Source organism: Camarhynchus parvulus, chromosome 1A (genome assembly GCF_901933205.1).
Source record: "Camarhynchus parvulus chromosome 1A, STF_HiC, whole genome shotgun sequence".
Lineage (NCBI taxonomy): Eukaryota > Metazoa > Chordata > Aves > Passeriformes > Thraupidae > Camarhynchus > Camarhynchus parvulus.
The window spans coordinates 11,633,228-11,656,590 of NC_044586.1; the positions used below are offsets into that span (position 1 = coordinate 11,633,228).

At 37.3% G+C, this 23,363-nt stretch overlaps 1 protein-coding gene across 2 annotated transcripts in view; it reads left to right on the forward strand.

The window, feature by feature from the left end:
• Positions 1–23,363, forward strand: part of DNM1L (dynamin 1 like) — a 36,340-nt gene extending 12,977 nt beyond the window's left edge. The window contains exons 3-19 of one of the 2 annotated variants that reach the window (XM_030959430.1): positions 4,885–4,931; positions 6,003–6,074; positions 6,555–6,641; positions 7,253–7,415; positions 8,694–8,814; positions 9,428–9,559; positions 9,827–10,033; positions 10,234–10,354; positions 11,231–11,386; positions 11,503–11,592; positions 12,325–12,417; positions 14,216–14,272; positions 15,490–15,567; positions 17,747–17,914; positions 18,555–18,664; positions 19,810–19,969; positions 21,061–23,363. In XM_030959430.1, coding sequence (XP_030815290.1) covers positions 4,885–4,931; positions 6,003–6,074; positions 6,555–6,641; positions 7,253–7,415; positions 8,694–8,814; positions 9,428–9,559; positions 9,827–10,033; positions 10,234–10,354; positions 11,231–11,386; positions 11,503–11,592; positions 12,325–12,417; positions 14,216–14,272; positions 15,490–15,567; positions 17,747–17,914; positions 18,555–18,664; positions 19,810–19,969; positions 21,061–21,117 — 1,919 coding nt within the window. In that variant the 3' untranslated portion in view covers positions 21,118–23,363. The remainder of the gene's footprint in view (positions 1–4,884; positions 4,932–6,002; positions 6,075–6,554; positions 6,642–7,252; positions 7,416–8,693; positions 8,815–9,427; positions 9,560–9,826; positions 10,034–10,233; positions 10,355–11,230; positions 11,387–11,502; positions 11,593–12,324; positions 12,418–14,215; positions 14,273–15,489; positions 15,568–17,746; positions 17,915–18,554; positions 18,665–19,809; positions 19,970–21,060) is intronic. The other variant, XM_030959431.1, reaches the window with a different exon arrangement.

Sequence of the window (23,363 nt, forward strand, 5' to 3'; positions counted from 1 at the left end):
AAATTCATAGGGGTGTTGGGCTAAATTATTTATGATGCCCACTTAGATTTTTTTTTTTTGGGAAAACAATCAATATGTAAGGCATTAATGTTATAATCTCATCTTGTTCTTCTGAGAGAGATGTGGCCTTGTTTGGTAAGAACAGGGATTTGATAAGAACAGAAATTATGATTTACCAATTGAGTTTGAAATGTCTCTTCTCTCCAAAATTCAGGCAAATTGTCTAGCTTATGTTCAGATTGTGGTGTTACATCTGGGAAGATGGGATCAAGTAGCTTGGAAAGAAAAAATATGACAACCTCTTATCCTGGCTGTACTGTGTTGTAATAAGTGCCATTAGAGGTCTATTTTTAGAGGTAATTTTATTTGTAATGAGATGGATGTTGAGGTAGGATTGAAGATGGGTTTGGGATTTCCCAGAGGGAAATAGTCTTGCAGAAAAGGATTTTATCCAGATGAAGGATTTCTTTACAGGTTGAATATTTGGACAAGAGAGTATCAGTCTTGGCATGCTGCTTTCTGAATGCTGGCATTGAACTCTGTGCACACAAATAGTTTTGTACAACTCTCTCTTCTCTTTTGACTTCTGTGATTGTCACCTGTTAATTAGGATCATTTATCATAATGCTTGCTGTACTGGTATTGTATATTAACACAGCCATTTCAAAATAGCTGCTACTCTGTGGTTCTTACAAGCTTTAATTTTACCTCTGGCGTGTTGGCATCCAGAAAGCTTCCCAGTTTTTAACAGAAAGCGCTTTTGACTGCTGTGCTGTTCACTTAGGGAGGAACAAGTAATACCCTTTGTACTGTGATCACTGCAATAAATAAGAGAGTCAGAAAATACCAAAGATAAATTTTCCATTAAATGGGAAGTTCTGTATTTTTATAACAGGCTGATCTGTATATTCTACAGAGAATGTGTATAATTTGATGGGAAGGAAATGTTCTCATCATGCTTTTGCTGTTTATTGTTGCCTCTAGTGATTCAGCACATATGGTGCGTTTGATGTGACGATACCACACCGTGGTGTTCTCTGATCAAATTGCAAGAGAAGCAGCACTTATCAGAGAACTGGGCCTGGTCTTGTGAATTATTAAATTGGCCTTGCAGTGAAGACCTGTAATGGTAGTTCAGAAATGGAAAAGCAGAGAGAACATACCAGTGGCCAAGTAGTAAATGCTTATGGGTTCCTTTTTTTCATTTGTTCCAAGATAGGAAACTGAACATTGTTCAAATTCTGAGCAGACAGCATTGATACAGAACACAGGAATAATTAATACAGATCCATTGCTTGATAAATAACATTGTTTTGTTAGCCTTTTGCTCTCTACTTCAGATAGGAATCTCTTACCCCTAGCTCCCAGCAGTGTGGCCTGCTTCACTGGGCTTGGCTTCGTAGAAGCACTAGAGAGGAAGAGCTTTCCCTCAAAAGTGCTTACAGTCTAGTTGGTGTCAAGGATGGAAAAATGGTACAACAGTTAGTGTTTGGGAAGTTCTCATTGCCATGCTGCTGGAAATCCTCTATGGTGGTGGCCTTTCATGACTCCCAGCAGCTTCTCTCATTGGAAATGAGTAATATTTCTATTGCTTTAGAGAGGAGATACCTGAATAACTGAAGTCAGTAATCTTTGTATTTTATTGAACTTCTTAAAGGAGTGTTATAGAGTAGGACATAACAAGTACAGTTTGGTGGAGGGCAGTCCTGAGAAAAGTCAAGTAATGTATGTCTTTTCCTGGGTGTTAATTAAGGTTTGCAGGTCTTACTACAGGATATGGAAAACCAGAAAAATATAGATTGTTGCTTTATTCACGAGGTGTGGTGATGGTTTTTTTGAAAAGCAGGATCTGTTTGTTCTTAATAGCTGCTGTTTTTAGTAATTTCTTGCAGTGTGTAATACTGGATTTCATCATGACCAAAGTGTTGTTTTGTCACACCTTTATCTAGCATTTAATCTTTAGTGTAATCAGGTGATTAATTCTTCCAAAGTTATTGCCTGAAAAGCTTCCAAAAAGTAACGTAACTGAGGGAATGCTGATCTACCAGTTAAATGAGTGATAAAAAAAGCATTCTTTGTGGAAACCAGAAAAGTGGGTTGCTGAATGTAGGCTTGTTAGAACACTTTCTCCTTGCCTTGAGCATTGTTACCTTTAGAGAAATGCAAATGCTTCCTCCTTTCCTAAAAGCTCCTTTCCATTAAATTGGATCTATTGGGAAACTTTTCCATAGGTGTTAGCAAGTTAAAATGCTGTGTCTCTGACCCAAGCGTGTCTTTTTAATATTTATTTTAAGAAACTTATAGATAATACTGAAAAAAATGATTTATACATAGAACTAAGGCTAGTACCTGGCTGCAAATTCCCATGCCTCCAGAAAGTGAATAATTTAAGACTAAAACAGTGTCTGAGAAGGAAATCATCTCCCAGTGAGGGACATAACCAGAGAGTGCTTGGTCCATAGCTTTCAAATGTAACTTGGCAGTATCTTGCTGTATATTTTTCTTCCTGGCTTTAGGCCTCTCTTTACTCCCTTAGATTCAATTTTCAAGAAGAAATGAGCAGTACAATACTGAACACATTATAGTTTCTTCCTCTTTGTGCATTTTACTTTATTTCCTCTGAAAAGTAAATAAAACCTGTTAAATAACCTGGAATGGAGAAACCCTTTCATTTTGCACTTACTTCAGAGACTGGTATGTCATTTTGCCTATTTACCAACTGATACAACAAAAGCTTTTTCCTGATGATGTTTTTTCATAGCTCTTTCTTCATAGCCTGCAGAACAGTAGGGGTAAAAGTCTGGTTTTAAAAATTTTTCCTTAACAGATCCAGTCCATAAAAATCGTATTTCTATTGATGATACACACACCTTTGACTGAGCAAAACATCAACTCTCCAGATAAGCTTTTCAAACAGATGAGTTGATTATTGTTGTACTACCTGAATTTTGTACCAAACCAAACCAAAAATATCTTTACCAGTTTGTTGTGGTGCTTGTACTTTCAGGGTGTTGTACAGACATCACAGGAAAATAGAGTTTTAAATTCATCAACCCCTCAGTAAGAAGTTAGGTGATTTTTTGTAATGAAATTTCTGTAACTACTTTGAAAAATTAAAAGTTGAGAAGGATAATGCATATGTTGTCTCTTCTTAAATCTGTCTCAGAACTGATGTTATTCTTTAATCGAGTCTTAAAAATATTGATGCACAGCATCAGATTTCCTTCCCATACAGTAACACTACTTCCAATGATATTATAAATGTTTCTTTACTCTTTCTGGTTCTTCCTGTGAGTAAATTCTGAGAAATATATTTTGCCAAAGAAGTTCAGCTCTGTGGAGCTCAGTGGTGCTGTTTTCTGTGTTCAGATAAGAAAATACATTGAGCTGTTGGAGTTAGGTGTATGGCAATAATGATCATCATCAAGTCAACTTTGTTGTGTAGAATATCTGATTAATAGGCCTCATTTATATGTGTTTAGTTAAGGTCTTATTTCTGTGCATATTGCTAATATGTTACACACTCTCATCAATACTAGAATAGCATGCACATCTGTCTGCATGCATTTGTGCTTTTTGTAATTGAATCTGGTACTGAAACTGAATAAAATGCTATATTAAATATGATTAAAAATGTTAAACACCTTTCAATGCTGTTTCTCTTTAACTGCAGACCCTGCTACATGGAAAAATTCAAGACACCTTGCTAAAGGTTGCCTTTATCCACTTGCTTTTGCTCCCTACACCTGAAGTGCATGCTTATATACACTAATCACACACATTTCATGCCACATGATTGATTGTTGATTGATTACACTTTTCCTTTTACACTTCAGCTACTGTGCTGATTATTTTGCTGTCTTGTGATCTGATTGATTTTCAGTTTTCTGACCTTGTTGCATTAGAATGAGATAATTTTTGCTTTTCTTCTATGCTGTTGCTGCTTCATAGAACTTCCTGCACTTTCAATTCCCAAATCCTTAAAAAAAAAACTTTGTTGATCAACTTTCTTAAATTTCAACTTAAGTGAAAGAAATGTTTGGAAAGATTACTTGATTGTAGGTAAACCACGTGTTTGCCAAAGGGCCAGATTTCTTGTAGACAGTTCTCGTAGAGCAGATTGCTGTGTCAGGGAGCACACAGGAAATGACCCCAAACTAAAAATTGGAAATGGAAGTTGCCTCTAATACTTGGAAACCTAATAGTGAAAATGTGAATATCTTGCAGTGTGGCTCAAATTGCTGCCTGTGCTACAAAGCAGGAATTGAACAAAACCTCCTTTGCTGTTTCTGGGACTGCTCTTGCATAGTCCCCGAGTGATTCTGGACCTCAGTGGTGACTGACGAGAGTGAAGATGTTTGGTCCTTGACAGATTTGGGAAGAGACATGTTCTCCTAAGGCTTCTTCGTTATGCAGAATTCTTATGTATTTTCTGTTTGCTTGCTTTTAGTTCTACAGGTTTTTCTAACTTTTTCTTTCAGCTATAATTTGATCTCACTTGCATGGTTTAGAAAAAAAGATGCTAAATGCTAGCATTTTCTTTCCCAGGTTTTTAAGCTATTGCTAATAGTTCTTTTATTTTCTGTTACAAGCTGATATTTAGTGAACAAGACCAAGATTGCAGGATGGGTGATTAGCTCAGTCATAGGTAGGAAGGTGGACCTTGTGTGAGACAAATTAGACATAGTAGTGAGGTGCAATGTTTCAATAAACAGAATCATAAATCTATTTATACTGAGCTATTTAACATCTAACTGTAGAAAGCGAACTAATTTTTATTTTGGTGCTTGAAAAGAAAAATCTCTTAGTTTTCAATGACCAGGCCTTGGAAAAAATGTTAGTGAAAAATCTACTTTTTTCTCATGTATCCTTTTTTATTTTCAGAGGTAGATGCTGCAGAATGGGGTAAATTTCTTCATACCAAAAATAAGGTATGTTTACTCTCTTGATGAAGTAGCAGTGTCATAAGTATGTTAACAGATAGATACTTAATTCTGTTATCTCTTCCCCTGACTTTCCTGAAAAGATGTTTATTGGTATTCTTGTACCTGCTGAATAAATGGCAGAGTATTGAGGATTTTGTGTTTTGCTTTTTATGAGTAGAAAACTTGAAAACATAAAATGTCTGTTGTGTGGGTTGTTGATTCTGCTGAGTTATCACAGTCCTTTTTGGGTTATTTTGTTGTTTATTCTATTTTGTGCATTGCCAAAATTAGAATGGATGTCACAAAGACAAGGACAGATACAAGCACAAGTAATTTCAGTCCATTGAAGAATTGGCTACTTCAGAGGTTTGTTAGAAAGTTGTGAGAAAGAGGAAAAAGAACCTCATGTGCATCAGGGTGAAGGAGCACAAACTGAGAGAACCCAGCACCTCAGGAAGAGTCAAAGCTTAATTCTTGCTTGAAGACAGTCATATTTTTGTTGGCAGATAAATGATACAAGTGTTTATTATTTTAAAGTGATTTTCTCACCTTCTAGGCAATGCTAGAAATTGAAGTAAAGTTAGAGAGGAATATAGAGGGAATCAGTGGAAGGATAGCTCTGTGCTAACCATTTTTCGTTGGGGCCGGAGAACAGTTATTACGAGAGTGGAAAAATTTGAAAATGAAACTGCCCTTTGTCCTCTTCACTGTGAGAAGAGGATTAGGCTACATGTTGCTTATTAACTTCAAAGGATTACAACTAGACTCAAAATGGAATTAAGTATTTGGAATTCTCTGTAGGTGGACACAAATTAACAACTTGTGTCTGACATTGGTCATAAGTGCTAGTAACTGCCATCTCACAGAATTAGTCAACAGATTAAATACCAATTTCTGTAATTTTTAGCACTGATCATTCCTGTTTGCATGAGTTTAAGGGCTACTAGTAATTCTTAAATATTTTTAAATATTCTGTATACCTTAAGAGTTTTTCACCATCCCTTGGAGAACATTATTTTACAGTTAAGTAAGTGAATGCTGTCTTTGATTTTTAAACTTTTTTTTTTCTTCTTTCAGATCTATACAGATTTTGATGAAATTCGTCAGGAAATAGAAAATGAAACAGAGAGGATTTCAGGAAACAATAAGGTAAATCCTGTACTGTCCATCTGTTGTCTTGCTATTGATTTTCTTGCTGCTTAAACCTTTCTTAAAGAATTTCAACAGTTAGGAGTGAAAAGCACTTACCTGTTCTAATGAAGAACATGAGAATACTTCTTGCTGTCTTGAGATTTGTTCACTGTGTTCATGAGAACAATTACTTCAGCTGAAAGACAGAGAATTGTTGCTTTACTTCAAGATTCTGTAATAAAAGTGCAAAAAATAAACGTTCAGTTAAACTTGCTTTCATTTTTCTACATACCTGGCTTTATGTAGTTATAAAACTGGCAGCTGACAAAGACAAAAGAATTGGTTGACAGATGGTTGGCTTTTTTTCCTTGCTGTGTGTTTTAAGGTATGTGGTGAAAGAAAGTCTTTGTAGTATGAAACCACAGCCTTTGGATTTTCATGTGATGAATTTAAATAATCCAGGGCAGTAATTATTACTTCTTTTTAATGTATTTCTAGGGGATCAGTCCTGAACCCATTCATCTTAAGATTTTTTCAGCTAATGTTGTAAATCTGACTCTTGTGGACTTACCTGGAATGACAAAGGTAAGGTGCAGCATGCTCCTCTTCTGACTCAGTGTGTATTTTTGAACAAGGTGTGCCTGTTCACTCTGTGCCATTGTTCTGCATTGCTAGATAAACTGCTTTCCTGGGGTTGAGTAGTGTTATGTAAATGTGACATGTCACTGTCTTCTGGGGTAAGATTTGGGTTTCTGCTGCACTTTGCTGATGTCAGAGATAGATTTGCTTATGTTTCTCCTCTTTCTACATATAAGTGATGGTAGATGTGTGGGCTGCATGTTCCTTGCCATAGAGGAGGTAGCACTCCAGGTCTCAGAGCTGTACCTGCAGATAGATGAGTGTTTGGCAACTTGGAAGGCCTCTTCCACATTGCTTCTTCAGGAGTGGCTGTGTATATTTTGTGTAAGAGGCTGTATAAAGTGAGGATATCCTGACAGAAATGTTCAGATCCTTCTTGTTCAGGTTACATAGGGAATAATTTTCTGAGACATGAAGATGACAAGATGACTTCTTTCCCTGCCCATGCACACATCCCCACCCCACTCTGCCAGTTGTGCATGTGGTTCTTGGACACCAAAACTCATATAGGCATAAAGACACAATTTTGAACAGTTCCATCTTGGTTTTTTCTCTAGGTGCCTGTTGGTGACCAGCCTAAAGACATTGAACTTCAAATAAGAGAGCTCATCCTTCAGTTCATCAGCAACCCCAATTCCATTATCCTGGCAGTCACGGCTGCCAACACAGACATGGCCACTTCTGAAGCCCTGAAAATAGCTCGGGAGGTGGATCCAGATGGTAAGCACCAAGGCTAACTGGATGCTGTAATTCAACTGTTTTTGAAAACTCAATCCTAAAATAAAACTGAGCTTGTTTGAGCAAAATATAGTAAGAAAAGTAAATGTCACCATGTTTCCTAGAAATATAGGTTTTGTATTTGCTTGAAGACTTGCTGCAGTCTCTGCAACTCAAGAGGCTGCTGGGATGAACCAATAACTGATAGATTTCTGGCTTGCCAGCAGGCCAAATAACTGTTCTAATAGTCATGAACTCACTTCTGTTTCTACAGCAGCAAAATGGTGTTAAGAATGTTGGGGGTTTCCAGAGTTTTAGTAGTTCACAGTGGTCTGTCAGGGCAATTTCATGCTTTATTGTCCAATATTGTTTCCTTTGGTAGAGAAAATATGCCACCCCCAGCTAAGTAATTGACTGTCTAGCTGTGACTTTTGGTAAGGATAAGATTAATTCTCTGCTCTGTATTTATGTGGGAGAACTCACTGATTTAATGGAATAGGAAGATTATAAATTTATATTTACCTAAGGACTTTGAAATAGAACTGAAGCTACTGTCTTCCTGCTTTTGCAAAGTGCTGTCAGTACCATTGACTAACAAATGGCATTGTGTGATTTGAAAGAACATGGATTAATACACTTGGAAAAGAAACATACAGAAATTAGGCTAAAATTTAGTATTGGTACCCTCAAATTTTTCTTTCCATAAAATGTAACATTTCTTGATTGTTTTCAAACTCCAAGTCTGCTTTGACTTGTCTGCCACATAACCTGGAGGGAAAATCTCTTCTGGCAGTCTGTTAGTTAAACTGTCCTGGTTCAAGATATCCCTTTTACTTTACTCCTGTAAAAATGATTGACAGTGTCTTTTGGATCGCTTCCCAAAATTCTGAAACTTAAAGGTCTGGAGTGGCAGATCATGTTGCAGGTTCTGCAGGAGTAATGCTGTATGGTGAGAACCTACAGTACTAAAGTAACTACACTCAGATGAAAGTTTCAAGACCCAAGAACTTCCTGATTTTACTGAGATGCTGGTTTATTTTTTTAGACTCAAAGAGTGTGTTATATTTTAAAGAAAAGGTTCTTGGCACATTTTTTTTGGACCAAGAGCTCAGGAAATATTGAGGTCCCAGACAAATCCTGTGTGTGTTAACCTACTGGTTTAGATGGGCTACATTTCCCTATTGAATGAATTTAGGTCACTAATTCTTCATTTGCTGAATTATGAGTTTTAGGTACTCTGATGAAATCAGAACATCTCTGTGAGTGTTTTCCTTTTGGTAGGTCGAAGAACCCTTGCTGTTATCACAAAGCTGGATCTCATGGATGCTGGCACTGATGCTATGGATGTGCTCATGGGAAGAGTGATTCCAGTCAAACTTGGCATCATTGGAGTAGTGAATAGGTCTGTGTGGGCACACTGGTGCTATTTTAAAACTCTGTTAATATGAAGTAATGCTTTTGCTTTTTTAGCCATGAATATATTTTTAAGAGTAAGGTGACAATGTTGAAATAAACTTCTGAATAAGCAAGTGAGAAACTTGTTGCTCACTTCTCAAAGCCTTTGTTCTTCCACTCAACCAACTGCTAATGCAGACAGGGGTAGAAACACTTCTAGAAGAACTGTAGTGTCACCACTTCTGCTATTGTCCTTCAGCTTGAAAGGTGCTTCTGGTCAGCTGTTCACATTAGCTCTGATCCAGCACAGGTCCCGTATATATTAGTCCTAACTGCATATGACTGTGGTTCTGTTTTCTGCATTTTTTTACCTTATTTAGGTCAAATCTCATGTAGTTTTAATAAGACCATTGCTTACTCTGTGTATAGTTGCTGCCAATATAGATTTGTTGACTATGCTGCATGGAGAAATAAATAAAAACCTTTAAAGTCTAAGGAAGGTGAGTTATGTGCGTAAAGCACAACCCAGTTGTTAAATGTTCTGTCCAGAAAAGCAGAAGTGTAAATTACTTTTACTTTGCATCCAGTAACTAGTGTGTAACTCTGCCTTTTACCTTCAGGAGTCAGTTGGATATTAACAATAAGAAGAGTGTGGCTGATTCCATTCGTGATGAGTATGGGTTTCTTCAAAAGAAATATCCTTCCCTTGCCAATCGAAATGGAACCAAGTATCTTGCTAGAACACTGAACAGGTATTCCTTGAAGACATGAACTGATGGGTTAGACATATGTGCATACTTTTCTTTCTACCCTTAGTGTCTCTTTTGGTGCTGTACAGTAATGCATTAAAGAAAACTCTGGTTGCAAACACTGGTTCTCTCTGTTTCTGAATTTACTGTAATTTTCCCAAGTAAATGTTTTCCTTTCATGGTTGTTTTGTGTCTCTTCTCTGTTTTGATGGAGATGATAAAGCTGAAACTTTTCCTCCCTTCTAATGAGGGACTGTTTTCTATTTTTAGGTTGCTGATGCATCATATCAGGGATTGCTTGCCAGAACTGAAAACCAGAATTAATGTTTTAGCTGCCCAGTACCAGTCTCTACTGAACAGCTATGGGGAACCTGTTGAAGACAAAAGTGCTACTTTATTGCAGCTGATCACCAAATTTGCCACAGAATATTGTAATACTATTGAAGGAACAGCAAAATACATAGAGACTTCAGAGCTGTAAGTACAAGTGTTTTCCTGGAATATTGACTGAGTGGTTTGGTTGACCCAGTGGCTCTTACTGGCTCTCACTGGCAGTATTACTACACTGGACCATAACATACTCAAAAAAGTTTGAATCCAAGCAACTGTAAAAAAGGTTTTCAATGAGAGCTTTCTTCTTATTATTTGCTACTTCGGTTATTATTTTCTTCTTTCAGATGTGGTGGAGCCAGAATCTGTTATATTTTTCATGAGACTTTTGGAAGAACTTTAGAATCTGTTGACCCTCTGGGTGGCCTTAACACAATTGACATTCTGACTGCCATTAGAAATGCCACTGTGAGTGTTCTTCTGTACTTCTGAGTGTTGTGGCTGTATGTTAGATAGGAAGCTGAGGTTTAATTCTATATAAGAGGCACAACTTTGAGATGGTTCAGTGTTTTCCTGACAGATTTGGTTTCTTGCTAATATGGGGGTTGGTGTTGCTGAGAATTAACAGAGTAAGGCCACTTTTAAATTTTGCAGTACATAGTATAATGTTCACTCCTTCAGGCTTTACTTTGGATGTCAGACATGTCAGTCTGCTTTTGTACTGTGTCTGTTGTGTGTGGACAGACAGGCAGGTTTCTGCATGGTCTTGGAGCATGAGGTACTCCATGGCAATGATCTGTGTGTATGTGCCTATCCTCTAAATGTAAAATGTAAAACCAGGATTTAGTAACAGGAAAGATGTCATATTTCAGGTAAAAAATGTTATATGTGTAGCGAAGCATTGGTCTGTATGGTCATAAATGAAATTACTCCAAACACTGAAATTCACCTGTCTTGTTTGTATGGCCTTAGATGCCCAAGGCTGTCCAATAAATAATGGCAGTGTGTCTCTCTGAAATTAGAAAGAAAATATCTTTGCCTTTATAATAGATTTCGTCAAAATGTGGATCCTCAAATGTGAAAAAGCATTGTTCGTATTTGTAAACCTAAAGTGACATGAGTAGGTAGAAATCTCTGAGATTCTGTAAGGATGCTAGTTAATCATTGTTTAATACATTTTGTCTTAAAGATAGGAACTTACAGCTTTTATTTTTACATATACTTGAGATTTGTATTGAGTGCCACTGTGACCTGATTTATTCTGGGCCTCATTAAATACTACTTCTTAGAAATGCATCATGTTTTATATACAATTTAGCAGCTTTTTCCCTCCTTTTGAACCAGGGTCCCCGTCCTGCCTTGTTTGTTCCTGAGGTTTCCTTTGAGTTGCTGGTAAAAAGGCAAATCAAACGTTTGGAAGAACCGAGCTTGCGCTGTGTGGAGCTGGTTCATGAGGAAATGCAGAGGATTATTCAGCACTGTAGTAATTACAGTACACAGGTAAAAATGCATGCTCTACAATTGGGATTGTAATCATGGCATGTGTGTGTGGGTGTGTGATTACTTGCTTAAAAACTTCTGGAAGTCTCACCAGTAAAATTTGGGTTTGTTTTTAGGAATTACTGAGGTTTCCTAAATTGCACGATGCCATAGTTGAAGTAGTAACCTGTCTTTTGCGTAGGAGACTTCCTGTCACAAATGAAATGGTAAGTTTCCATCTACTGTAATTTTGCTAGTAAAAGTGCATATTTTCTCGAGTCTTGATGTTTCTGTTTGCACAGGAACCCAAGTTATTAAATGAATCTTATTTGTTAAATTGATAGTTATTTAATACGTACACATTTTGATGTGTACACATTTAATATGTGCACACTCTTCTATATTAGAGTATAGATGCATATAAAACAAAGGGGTGGGGTTAGGGTTAAGCATGTTGTCCCCTATGTTTCAATTTCCCAAGAGGAATTCTACAAAATTTCAATTTCACATCTTCTAGTCTTCCTCATATAGGTTATTTCCCTCCCTTGTAACAGAAGCTGTAGAGTTTGGGACACAGTGATGAAAATTAAACTGTAATCCTTATTCTGTGTGTTTCAGAAGCTTGTAATGTCCTTTACCTAGTGAAAACTAAAAGTTCAACTTGTACCTTTAAATAAATGTATTAATATTAAAATCTCATTTGGACTGCCTGTTGGGCAGTAAAGAGTGTTTCAGTATTTGACTCTGCATTTGATGTGAAAAGCAAAAATTGCTTTGTATACTCACTGTCCCTCACAGTGAACCATCTCCCCCTGGTTCACATATTGTAGGTGGTTTTGTGGCTGAGTGATCTTTGCTATTGGCAGTTAAGCTGTGCTTGCCAGCATTGTAGGTCATTGCTCTGCACTGGCATTAGGTTTACTCCCTGAATTTTGATTTGGGAATATTTTGCATTGCAGGTTCATAATCTGGTGGCCATTGAGTTAGCTTATATCAATACCAAACATCCAGACTTCGCTGATGCCTGTGGGTTAATGAATAACAACATAGAGGTAAGAAAGTATGTTCTCTTAAAAAGTTTCTGGCCTCTTTAAGTGAAGGTGAAATTAATAAAATAACAAGTGCTTCAGCTTTTTTCCTTGAAGCACATTTCTACATTTTGAGGCATGAGTAATGTGATGAATTATGAGTATTGTGAATACTAGTGATCTGTGGATTTGTTAATTTCTGTTGCATATTACATTTAGGATCACTGGTTGATACTTCACTGAAAGGATTCTGTCTGTTTTTCAGTCTGGAAAATAAGATGGGCATCTAATTGAGTATTGCCTATGAAATGAAATTTTTTAAGGTGAAATTTAAATATGTAGTTGTGAAATGGTGTTCATGTTGAAGTAACTGCATTTTGTCTTTGACACAATGTATCAGTGACGTTCCTCTCATTCGTGAAAGGATAATACAAGTATTGTTTCCTCTGTTCAGGTTCTAATTTCTACTTGCTTTTGGTATTGTTCTTGAATCTCTGTGTTACCACACTTCAGCCTCCCTGAGGCATTCTCTCTCTCAGTCTCCTGTCAGTAATCTTGTGTTTTTCAAGTCCAAATCTGATAGTACTTGTTGCTGCCATCATCCTGTGGAAGCAGTTCAACAACTAGTCTGCTCTGTTAGAGTGGAAGAACCAATCTGGTGGTTTTTGCAATCTCATTAATAAGAGCTCATTAGTACCCTTGTGTTTATCCAACACATCATTTTCATTCATCACAGAATCATGGAATGGCTTGACTGGGAAGGTCATCTCATTCCAACCCCCCTGCCATATGCCACATTCCTGTAGACCAGGTTGCTGAGAGCCCCTTCCAGTCTGGCCTTGGACACTTCCAGGGATGAGGCAGCCGCAGCTTCTCTGGGCAGCCTGTTCCAGTGCCTCACCACCCTCACAGTAAAGAATTTCTTCCTATGGAATATGTAATTTAAACCTACCCTCTTTCAGTTTGAAGCCATTCCCCCTTGTCCTGCCACTACATGCTCTTGTAGTGTTTCTTTTTTAAATGTTTACATTAAAATTTCTACTCCATGCAATTTCTTCTATAATCTATAAAATTTCTTCCTTCTATACCTATATTTTGTACAGACGAGGCATGCATTTGCATTTGACTTGGTAGACTGCTCTTTAATCTACAAAATCTAAGTTCAAAAACAATGTGTATGGAAACTGCTGAGAGTGCAGAAATTAGGACGTTGTGAAGCTGAACATACAAAATTGTATCATTGTGTGTTACTTTAAGTAATTCTTTCCTAATGTTTTCCTAAACAGGACATTGACATTTTTGAAGAACCAAACCATGTAAACCCAAGCCTTATTTGGTGGACAATCAGTTGTTAATTTCAAGCAAAATCAGACATTTCTTTGTCCTAATTGCTTCAAATTCTATTTTTCTATGAAGCAAATTCTGCCTCCTCCTTCATTTTGGACTAATCATGTGCTGGCCACAGAATGAAATCCTTTAGATCACTTGGAGGAGTTACTGCTTAATGAGGGCTGTAGGGAATCTGTGGTGAGCCAAATTGTGGAGCTTTGATATTGTTTTTTAAAGGCTCAGGCTTTGATTAGTGAGTGTGGTGCAAAAAAACCTAGCAAAACTTCTTATACTGAGAATTTAGTTTTGACCAGGTAATCAAAGCATCCAAATAATCAAGGGTTTCATAGACCACAGTATTAGCATGGCACTGGATGAGATGAAATTACTCGTATTTGTGTCTAAAATGGAAGTCATCTGTAAAATGTGGATCTTGCCTGTGTGTTGATACAGAGTAATACATAATTGAGATCTTGCTGGATTGTTTTTAAAGGAGCAAAGGCGGAACAGGTTAACCCGGGAACTGCCTTCCGCTGTGCCACGAGACAAGGTAAGTAAATGTTTGATTTTGTTTTTTACATAAAGCTGAATGCATTCTCCTAGATCCAATCTAAGAATTGGAAATTTTCATATGCTGCTCTAGTAACAGTCTTGGGAGCTTGCAGGTATTGAGTTTTCTCTTTTCAGTTTCATAAGATATAAGTGGAATATAATTTTCTTTTCTTTTTTCTTCTATAATTTTCTTACGGATGCAATTTTTGGGAGCTTTTAAATCTGGTATTTTGGAAGACTTGTCTATAAATGTAATAATACACTTATTACTTGAATTTTGTCATCTCAGGTAAGGTGTAATATGCCTGCAGATGTTAAAGATGAACTCAGAACTTTCATGCTTAACTTTGTAGTGGAGACAAACTCATTTCAAAAGATAAACAAATGATTTAAAATATCCAGTGCCAGCATAGTGACCTGTGGTTGGTTTTTGTTAAGTTGCTCTTAAAACTGCAGTTTATTGCAGTCTTACTTTCTTTGGGAGCAGATGTTGGAGTTGACATTTTCAGTTGTTCATGTATTCTGTCTCTGGAACTTGCTTAACTTTATCAGGTTTTGGGATTAGTGCAGTGACAGGAGTGGAAAAACCAACCAAATGTCATGGAAAACACTGTGTGGCTGTAGAAAAGAACAGTCTGACAACAGGCTGGAATTTTAGACAGTTATTTAATACTATGTGAATTATTAAGAATTCAAAGATAGAGACCATAGTTTAGGATCCTCATGAGGTTGTAACAGGAGTTTCTACAGCTGATCGAAATCTGTTCACTAAGTTCATTACCTTAAAAAGTGAGATGAAGTCCCAGAGCAGATCTAATACTGTTGCCTTTAATCAGTCTTAAGACAACTGATGGATGAACTGGAAATTTAAGGTAGCTATCTAGAGATTGCTTTCAGTGCTCTTTGATCCTTCATTTTGTTGATTTTATAGTTAAATCATCAGTGTAGGAGCTTTAATGAAGGTCAGGTACTCCAAAATAACTTGTCTTGGAGATGCTTTTTATTTTTCTTATTTTTTTCTTTCTCTTTTATTTCTTCTTTTTTTTTATTCTTTTTTTTTTTCTTCTATTACTATTTTTCTTGCAAATTCAAAATATTTCTTTTCTGGATTTTGAAAGATGCTAGTAGGTAAAAGCGTATACAATTTGCTAGGTAAATTTGGTGGTCTTCAGTTGAATTTTTTTTTCCCTCTCCCTGCATTTTTACCTTCCTTAGTCTACTAAAGCTCCAGGTGCATTGGCACCTGCTTCCCAGGAGACTGTTACTGCTGCTTCTGCTGAGGCTGATGGCAAGGTCTGTCTTGATTTTTCCTCTAAGCACTGCATGCATGTTTCTGTTGTGGTGCACCCCAGGTGTAAGGAAAGCAGTTTGTCCCTGGTGTTTGTCACCAACAGTGTGTCCTACTCAGTCTGGATGTCCTCCCCAGTGTGGATTACTTGGCACTACTGGTTTTATGTGCAGTGGCATGTCAACACATGCCATGAGGTGGCCAAGTCACTGCTTTCTCTTTGAACTCTTGTTTGCAATAAGTTGTGGTGCAAATATGCACCTGATTTGCCTCAAACTGTCCATAGATTCTTGGGTGCAACAGTACTGTAATCAAAAGTCTTCAGCATGGCTGTTAAACTGCATGTTTTTAATGTGTTGACAGTTAAAGAAGGAGGACAGAAGATAAGCTAAAATGTGAGTTTCCTGCTTCCTGCAGGGAATCTTTACAGGCTTTGTTCAAACTGAACCTCCTTTGTGTTGTTTCACATAATTGTTGAATCCCTGGTTTACTTATATTTGTGAAATGTGTTCTGCAGTGTTTTTTACATGTTAGGTGTGCTGTCTCATGTGTTAAAATAACAGCTCATTATTCCTCTGAAGGCTTTTCTGCTAATTGCTCTTGCTAGGAGTCAGAAAAGATGGGCAGTCACAAGTTTGTGTATTAGGACTACCAAGAGGACTCAGGCTTTCTGCCTTATTGCACATTCAGATTTTAATGCAAAGCTTCCATTTCTGTCCTGAGCAAAGTGGTTAAAGTCAAATCTAGTAAATAGTAGAATTTTAACTATTATTTTTATCAGTGTTTTAGAGGTTTTGTTTGATATGCTGCAAAATTTAAAAAGAAACCAAGAGCCACTGGTGAAGATAGTGTTGTGACTTAGGAAGTAGCAGGAAGCTGCCAGATTTGGTTTGCATTTCCCATAAACCCTGTCCTCTATGGGGTGATACATTTCACACTCTCTTGTGTGGCTGAAACTGCTTTGGAGGTAGAGCAGGCTCCACAGTAATGCAGAATGAGAGTGGCATTTTTGTCATTTTGAACAGCTGTCTTGCAATCAGAAATCATGCAGTGGAGCTTTCCTTAACAATAATTTTCTCTTATTAGCAGAGTTTGATTTGAATTCCTGGTGTGTTGTACAATGCCTCTGAGCAATTTAAATAAAATTTTTGATGTGCGCAGCTTAGCTGAGTTTCCCCCTGTATGCTGCTGCTGCTATTCTACTTGCTATGCTTTGTTTCTCACTTTTTTTTTAGGTTTAAGATCAGCCTGTGGTGTTTCATTGTAAACACAATAGATAAATTTAGCTTTTTTCCTCCTATACCTGAAGCAAGACAAGCACAAAGCCTTGAATGACCTTTTTCAAACAGGACTAGATTTTAAAGCACAAAGTAAAGATATTAGGCTTATGGAAAGGTACAAAATAAAATTTGCCCCTATTCTACATCAAAATAAACTTTGTGTTTTTTAATACTAATTAACATATGGTGGATACCCTCCACTGATATTTCTTTTGTTCAGTGATTCCTAGTGTTTGAGAGTTAGGTGTTATAGGTGTTACATCTTTTTCTCAGAAGATTCATGAGTCATTCTTTGTCTGGAACTCCCCAGAATCTTTGATCTTCACTTTGAGAAGATGAAGATTTTTGTTTTGATTTGTTATAAAAAAGCCTTCCATAAATTCTGACAGCACAAATATGATCATAGCTGTGCCACCTCAAAACAGAATTGGGCATATTTTTTTAGCTGTTACTGTAAGAAACTTAAGTTTGTATTTAAATAAAACTTGAAGTATTTAAATTCAAATATTGCAAAAGCTGTGGTGATCTTCAAAATATATTTTCAGAATGATCCTGATAGTATAGGATGTGTGGTCAAAGCTAAATGACTTAGAAAGACCACCCCATATTTCAGAAGTGATTTGTAGACCCTTAAAATTCTGTGGAGCTTCTCCAGATGAGACATTTTCATACCCTTTATTAGGGACAGTATGAGTTTTAAAAACTTTCATTTTACTGGTACCTTTTGTGACCTGTAACCAGCAAAGGGACAATAAATGTGGAGAATGGGAAGAACAGAATGAAGGAATATACCTATGGAAATCTTATTTTTAGTGAGTTTTACCTGTAGTGATTTGATCAGATGCTTCTCTATAGTGGCCAAGTTCTAATTCTGCCATGTTTTTTCAATGTGCTGTTTGTGCAGAATCCTGCTGTAGGAGCAGATGCACCTCAGGAGTCTGGAACAGGGAACTGGAGAGGAATGCTGAAACCCTCCAAAGCAGAAGAGGTATCAGCAGAGGAAAAGTCCAAGCCAGCTGCAGCCCTACCTGCTAGTCCTCAAAAAGGACATGCTGTAAACTTATTAGATGTGGTGAGTCTTGGAAGACAAATTCCTTTTCTTTGTAGTTCATTCTCAGGAAAGAAAACATCTCAATTCCAGCTCTTGTAACTTTGCTGCTAATATGTGGTCTCTTTGTAAATAATTCCCACTATTGCAACAAGGAGCTCCAGCCAATCTCCTCCTTTGCTCCTTGCCTGATTCCAGTCTCCCTGCAATCTCCCTGCCTGCTCCAGTTTCAGGCTGTGATTGGGATAACTGGCTTCCTTTCACAAATTCCTGTGCAGGTGAACTCCTTGCCTAGATAGCTGTTGGTACAGAAACAAATCTCAGCTCAACTCAAATTCCTGCTCTTCTTGTGCTGAATTTTACTGTTTATATTAGAGGAGAAGAACCACTAAAGACAAAACCCACTTAAGTTAAAAACAGATGGAGATATTTGAAGTATTTGGAGATGTTTAGAAAAAATGTAGTGGTGCCCTCTGACCTTTGTTTCACATATGTGGATTTTGATGTGTCTGCAATTTTATTTCTGAAGAATTATAGGTTTGTTGCAAGACAGATTACATCTATCAAACTCAGGCTAAAAGAGCAGTAGTTAGAGTTTTGAGTTGTATTTACAGATGCAAATGAGCAGAATTGGTAAGCTGAGGGTTTTGTTTTTTTCACACAGCCTGTACCTGTTGCACGCAAACTTTCTGCCCGTGAGCAACGAGATTGTGAAGTGATTGAACGACTTATTAAATCTTACTTCCTTATTGTCAGGAAGAACATTCAGGACAGGTAAACCTAAACTTCCTTGAAATATTTAAGCCATGCAAGTATTGTGATATTTCAGGAATCATATATATGATCATGTTACTTTTATCATGTTCTTATGTTTGTAAGAAGAGAGAAAATAAATTAATTTTTTAGAAGGAACAGCAGTAAAATTTGACCCTTCACAGAATGAAGCAGTTTGAAGAATCACTTGTTTCCTCTAATGGTTTCAAGTTCTGTATATTATTAAGTAAAAGGTTTAATTATTTAGGAGATGCCTGCTTTTCTGGAGGATGCTTCAATTCAGATGGAAGATTTGCAGCAAATAACTGGAATAAACTCTAGTTGCTGTGTACCAGGACAGAATTAAGCTTTGCCATCCTGTAATTTCAAATGGGAAAGTCAAATAGGAGCTAGTGTGTGTGGCTCAGTTTTCTAGCACTTAGCTATAAGGGTGGTAATGGCATCAAACAGTTCTTTCTACTGTGGAAAAGTCATACTTTTTCTTTAATAAGGAATTCTATAAAACTTTTTTTGTTTATGTCTTTGTGGAAGGTCTAGCTTCATATGTATTTTTATGTATATGGGAAGTCTGGAGTGAAGTACAGGAATCTGGAAACCAGATTTTAGAGCAGGTTAGTGAGGCTCATAGGTGTTTTAGTCTATCCAGTAAACTAATACCTTCAATATAATTTTTAATATTTCATGGCAGGGGAGTGCTTTGTTTACCTTAACTTCACTGCACTGTTTGTACTATGTAATATCAGAGATGAGAATTATTTCTTTGCCTCTTTCTCTTCCCATTTACACATAAAGTTTGGTTGTAGGGTTGACATACTTAAATGTGTGTCATCTCATGCACAGTAGAGAGAAGTGGGTTTCTAATGGGCAAAGTTATTTATTCTTATTTTGTGTTTTACACTGTTTATGTTTTTTACAATGCAGCTTTTCTATTTGGAAGAAATTATGTTTATATGAATTAGTTCTACTGTAATATTGTACATGATGGTGCTTTTACTTGAGAGAGTTTTTATTTATGGTAGTGATTGATTCCTGGTAGTTTGAGCCAATTCCATGCGTAGCTGCTTGCCCTCATTGTACATTTTTTCTCTGGAACAGACCTGGTTTTGAACAATTATTTTAAAGAAACAATCTTGATGTGCTTGCAGTGTGCCAAAGGCAGTGATGCATTTTCTGGTGAACCACGTGAAGGACACTCTCCAGAGTGAGCTGGTGGGCCAGCTGTACAAATCCCTGTTGTTGGATGACCTTCTCACAGAGTCTGAGGACATGGCACAGCGCAGGAAAGAGGCAGCTGACATGCTCAAGGTAATGAGGACATCAGGAGCTCCTCGGAGCAATTCACCAAATCAATGGGAGGCTTTTTGAAGACTTGTCTTCCTTTTTTCTTTACTGCTTTTTAAGACTGTGCAAGTGTATTGCTTTTCTCTGCTAGAGGAATTAAAACCAATGCATGACCAGAAAGGATTGCATATAAGCTTTTAAATCTGCAGTTTAGCAGGCTAGATAGAAGGTAGGTGCAGTTTCTCTTTTATGGCAGACTTTTAGAACTGTGTATGGTGAAGAAGTCTGCCCTTCTTGAGAATGTAATGGGTTGCCACTTGTTTTGTGTCTTGGTTTGGAAAGACAGATGCCTGCTAAGGAAAGCAGGAGCCTCCCCTGAAATGGAGAATATAACCCCCCCCCCCCCACTCTGAATTGCTATAAACTTTAAATTAAGGGGCTCTCAGGCAAAAAATATGGGATCAGGAATAGCAGTTCTTTAATAGGGAGAAAATAAAAGGATAAAATAAACAACGCTGTAAACTAAAACAACACTGACAGAGTCAGAACCCAACCTGACACCCTGTGGGTCAGGGTGTTGGTAGCAGTCCAATTGGAATTGTGGCTGCAGTCCTCCTGGAGTGTCAGGTGTGGTTCTGTTAGAGCAGGGATCCTGTAGAAGGGTGTAGTCTTCCTCTGAAGTTCCAGTGAAAGAAGAGACAGCTGTTCCTGTGGGAAAATCCAGCGGAGAAGCCGTGCTGGTGTTCCAGAATCTCCAGATTATATCTGGGTAGGAATGCTTGGCTCCTCCCTCTGGGCTCACATCTCACAATGGGATGCTGTAGCTCTTATCAGTCATGCAGTGACATTCAACAGCCTGTTATCAGCAGGTGTCTCCCTAGAGGGAGGATTGGTTGTGGAAGAGATAAGGAAAAAACTGCCCACTTAACAGAAGACAACTGCCATACAGATGGCAAATAGAATACAATTTGCCTGGCAATCCAGGACATTTTATAATGACACTGATTAGCTTTGGTTTGATTTTTAGCTTTGCACTTCCCAGACCACTGCTGTTTTGTCCCTGGGAAATCTCTGCATCATAACTGACGCTGGCTTTTGTGTGTTCCTGTGTGCAGGCCCTGCAGCGAGCCAGCCAGATCATTGCAGAGATCCGAGAGACACATCTTTGGTGAAGACTGTATCAGCCACACTATTTATATGCATTGGAGGTTACATTGGCTTGACAATTGCTAGGCATGGTATACGGAGTAGAATTTTTATTTATGAACTCTTCTTATCTGTGTACTGCAACTGTGTAAATCTGCTCATGTAAAGACAGTTGGTTTGATTTGCAAACAGAAAAACATGCTGTATTTTGCAAAAGAAGTCGTATTTAATCCATATAATAAATGGCTCTAAATGTTTCCTTACCAGGTTTCTGGTGCAAATTAAAGCAGACCAAGTCTTCTGTCTCAGTGACAGTCTCATTTGAACTTGGGGAAAACATTCAAGTTCCAGTGCCTGACTTGCTGAACAGGTTGCCTGTGGTTAAGACAGCCAGTGTAGTCTTGTGGCATAGTTTTAAGCTGCTTTTCCAGTAGAAGTTTCAATACTGTGAAGAAAAGAGAGCACCGAGTATTTTCTTTCATGAATATATTGCATGCACTGTGGCAGATGGAGGTCTCCATTTTATAGCACAGTAGAGATGTCGAACGTATTACTATGTATGTGTGTTCCCTTTTTTTTTTTCTCTTTGTCCCCAAATGTTTCAATGGCAGACAAAACTTCAGACTTGATTTCATGGAGTATCATGTAGGAAGAATTAGCCTGGAGCTTGTGAACAAGAACAGCCTACTAAAAAGTGGCTGCAGAGTTATTAACGTGCACTGGAGCTTGTGTATGAATGTTGGAGTTTATAATCAGGCACAAGGACACCTTCCCCTTCCTCCCCCCTGGGACCAAGCCCCTGGACCATCTGATAGTAAATTTGCTCTGGCAGAACTGAAAAATAAAACTGGATTTCAAAACTGTCATGGGATAGTAAGCGTTTCTTTTAAAAAGAGATGAAGTTGGCCAGGGAGAAGGGGATGCCCACAAATTCTGCAAATTTTGGAATGTATGACAGTATGAAAGAAAGTCTGTGGAATTGGAATATTTATATCAGAGATTACAGCTGCTTTTGAGGAAATTTTATTGTGCTGTAAGTAGCTTTTTTTTTTGAGGACAATCGTAAAATTATTAAATTTTAGGTTGGAAATTAAGTTGATGAGGTTTTTTTTTTGTTTTGATTATAATTCATACAGATGACTATTGATCACACTAGCCTTGAAAAAGTAAACATTTTAATTTTTATGAATAAAAATTTATTTAAACTCCAGCCAGCATACTTGCATGTACTTTTCAAGCAGATTCACTCTTTTTGTATTAAGTGAAAATGTTTACTATAGTGTTGCTGATACTTTTTCTTTAATACAACTTGCATGAAAAATAGGACACTGCTGTTAACCTCCATGGCTTGATTTTATGGTATTGGGCCACGATAGTGAGGTTTTCATTACCATATGCAGTTCCTTCCCCCTGAAATCAGTTAGCAAAATAGGAATTCCTGTGGTAAGCTGCTAAAGATTGAAAATTTAAAAATTCAGTTTACAAGAAGCTCTGTTGAAAAATGTATTTTTCTCATGGTAATCTTCAGTTTGTCATCAATATGAGCACGAGGAGTTAAGTCTGACAGATGCAACTTTTGGATCCTTCAAGTATGATCTGAGGTAATTAATGCAGAACACAGAAATACATATGGTGTATTTTTAAACAGCCTAAGAAGTCATGGTGTATGCATTACGTGTAAGGAATACAAAGGAGGTACTTTTATCTTGCATTGTATCCAGGGATGGTAGTTCTCAGATTTAAGAAATATGACTGAAGTGCAAACCACTTTTTAAATCAATTTGGTGATCAGTGAAAGCTTTTTAAGTTTTGTCAAAAGCATCACATTTCTGTTTGGTATTCACCTGACACCTCTCTCTCTTGCTTTCAACATCCAAGAGGTTTTCAACAAGGTAGTGCCGTCCATAAGTGATCTGCTACCTAAGTTTTAACTCTCTAAAAGTTCAGTCAACAGTCTCTTTGTGAAGAAATACTCTGATTTGTAAAGTTTTGAAATGCTGCATAAAGCAAGTGAATTTCATTTATTGAAGAAATTCTTGCAAGTGATACCTGGCTCTGTAATGTCACGTGAAATTTCCAGTGTTAATTTGGTTTCTGAAATGTTACGACTTTTTTTGTTTAAGTTTCACAAAAAGTTTCAATTTGATAATGTTTGAGTGCCAAGAAATGAACTTGATTTGTAATCCTTAATGCAAGACTTTGAAGGTCCATGCTGTAACAATCCTGTTATTTAATAAACAGATAATACACAAAATTAATCACTCCAGAAATA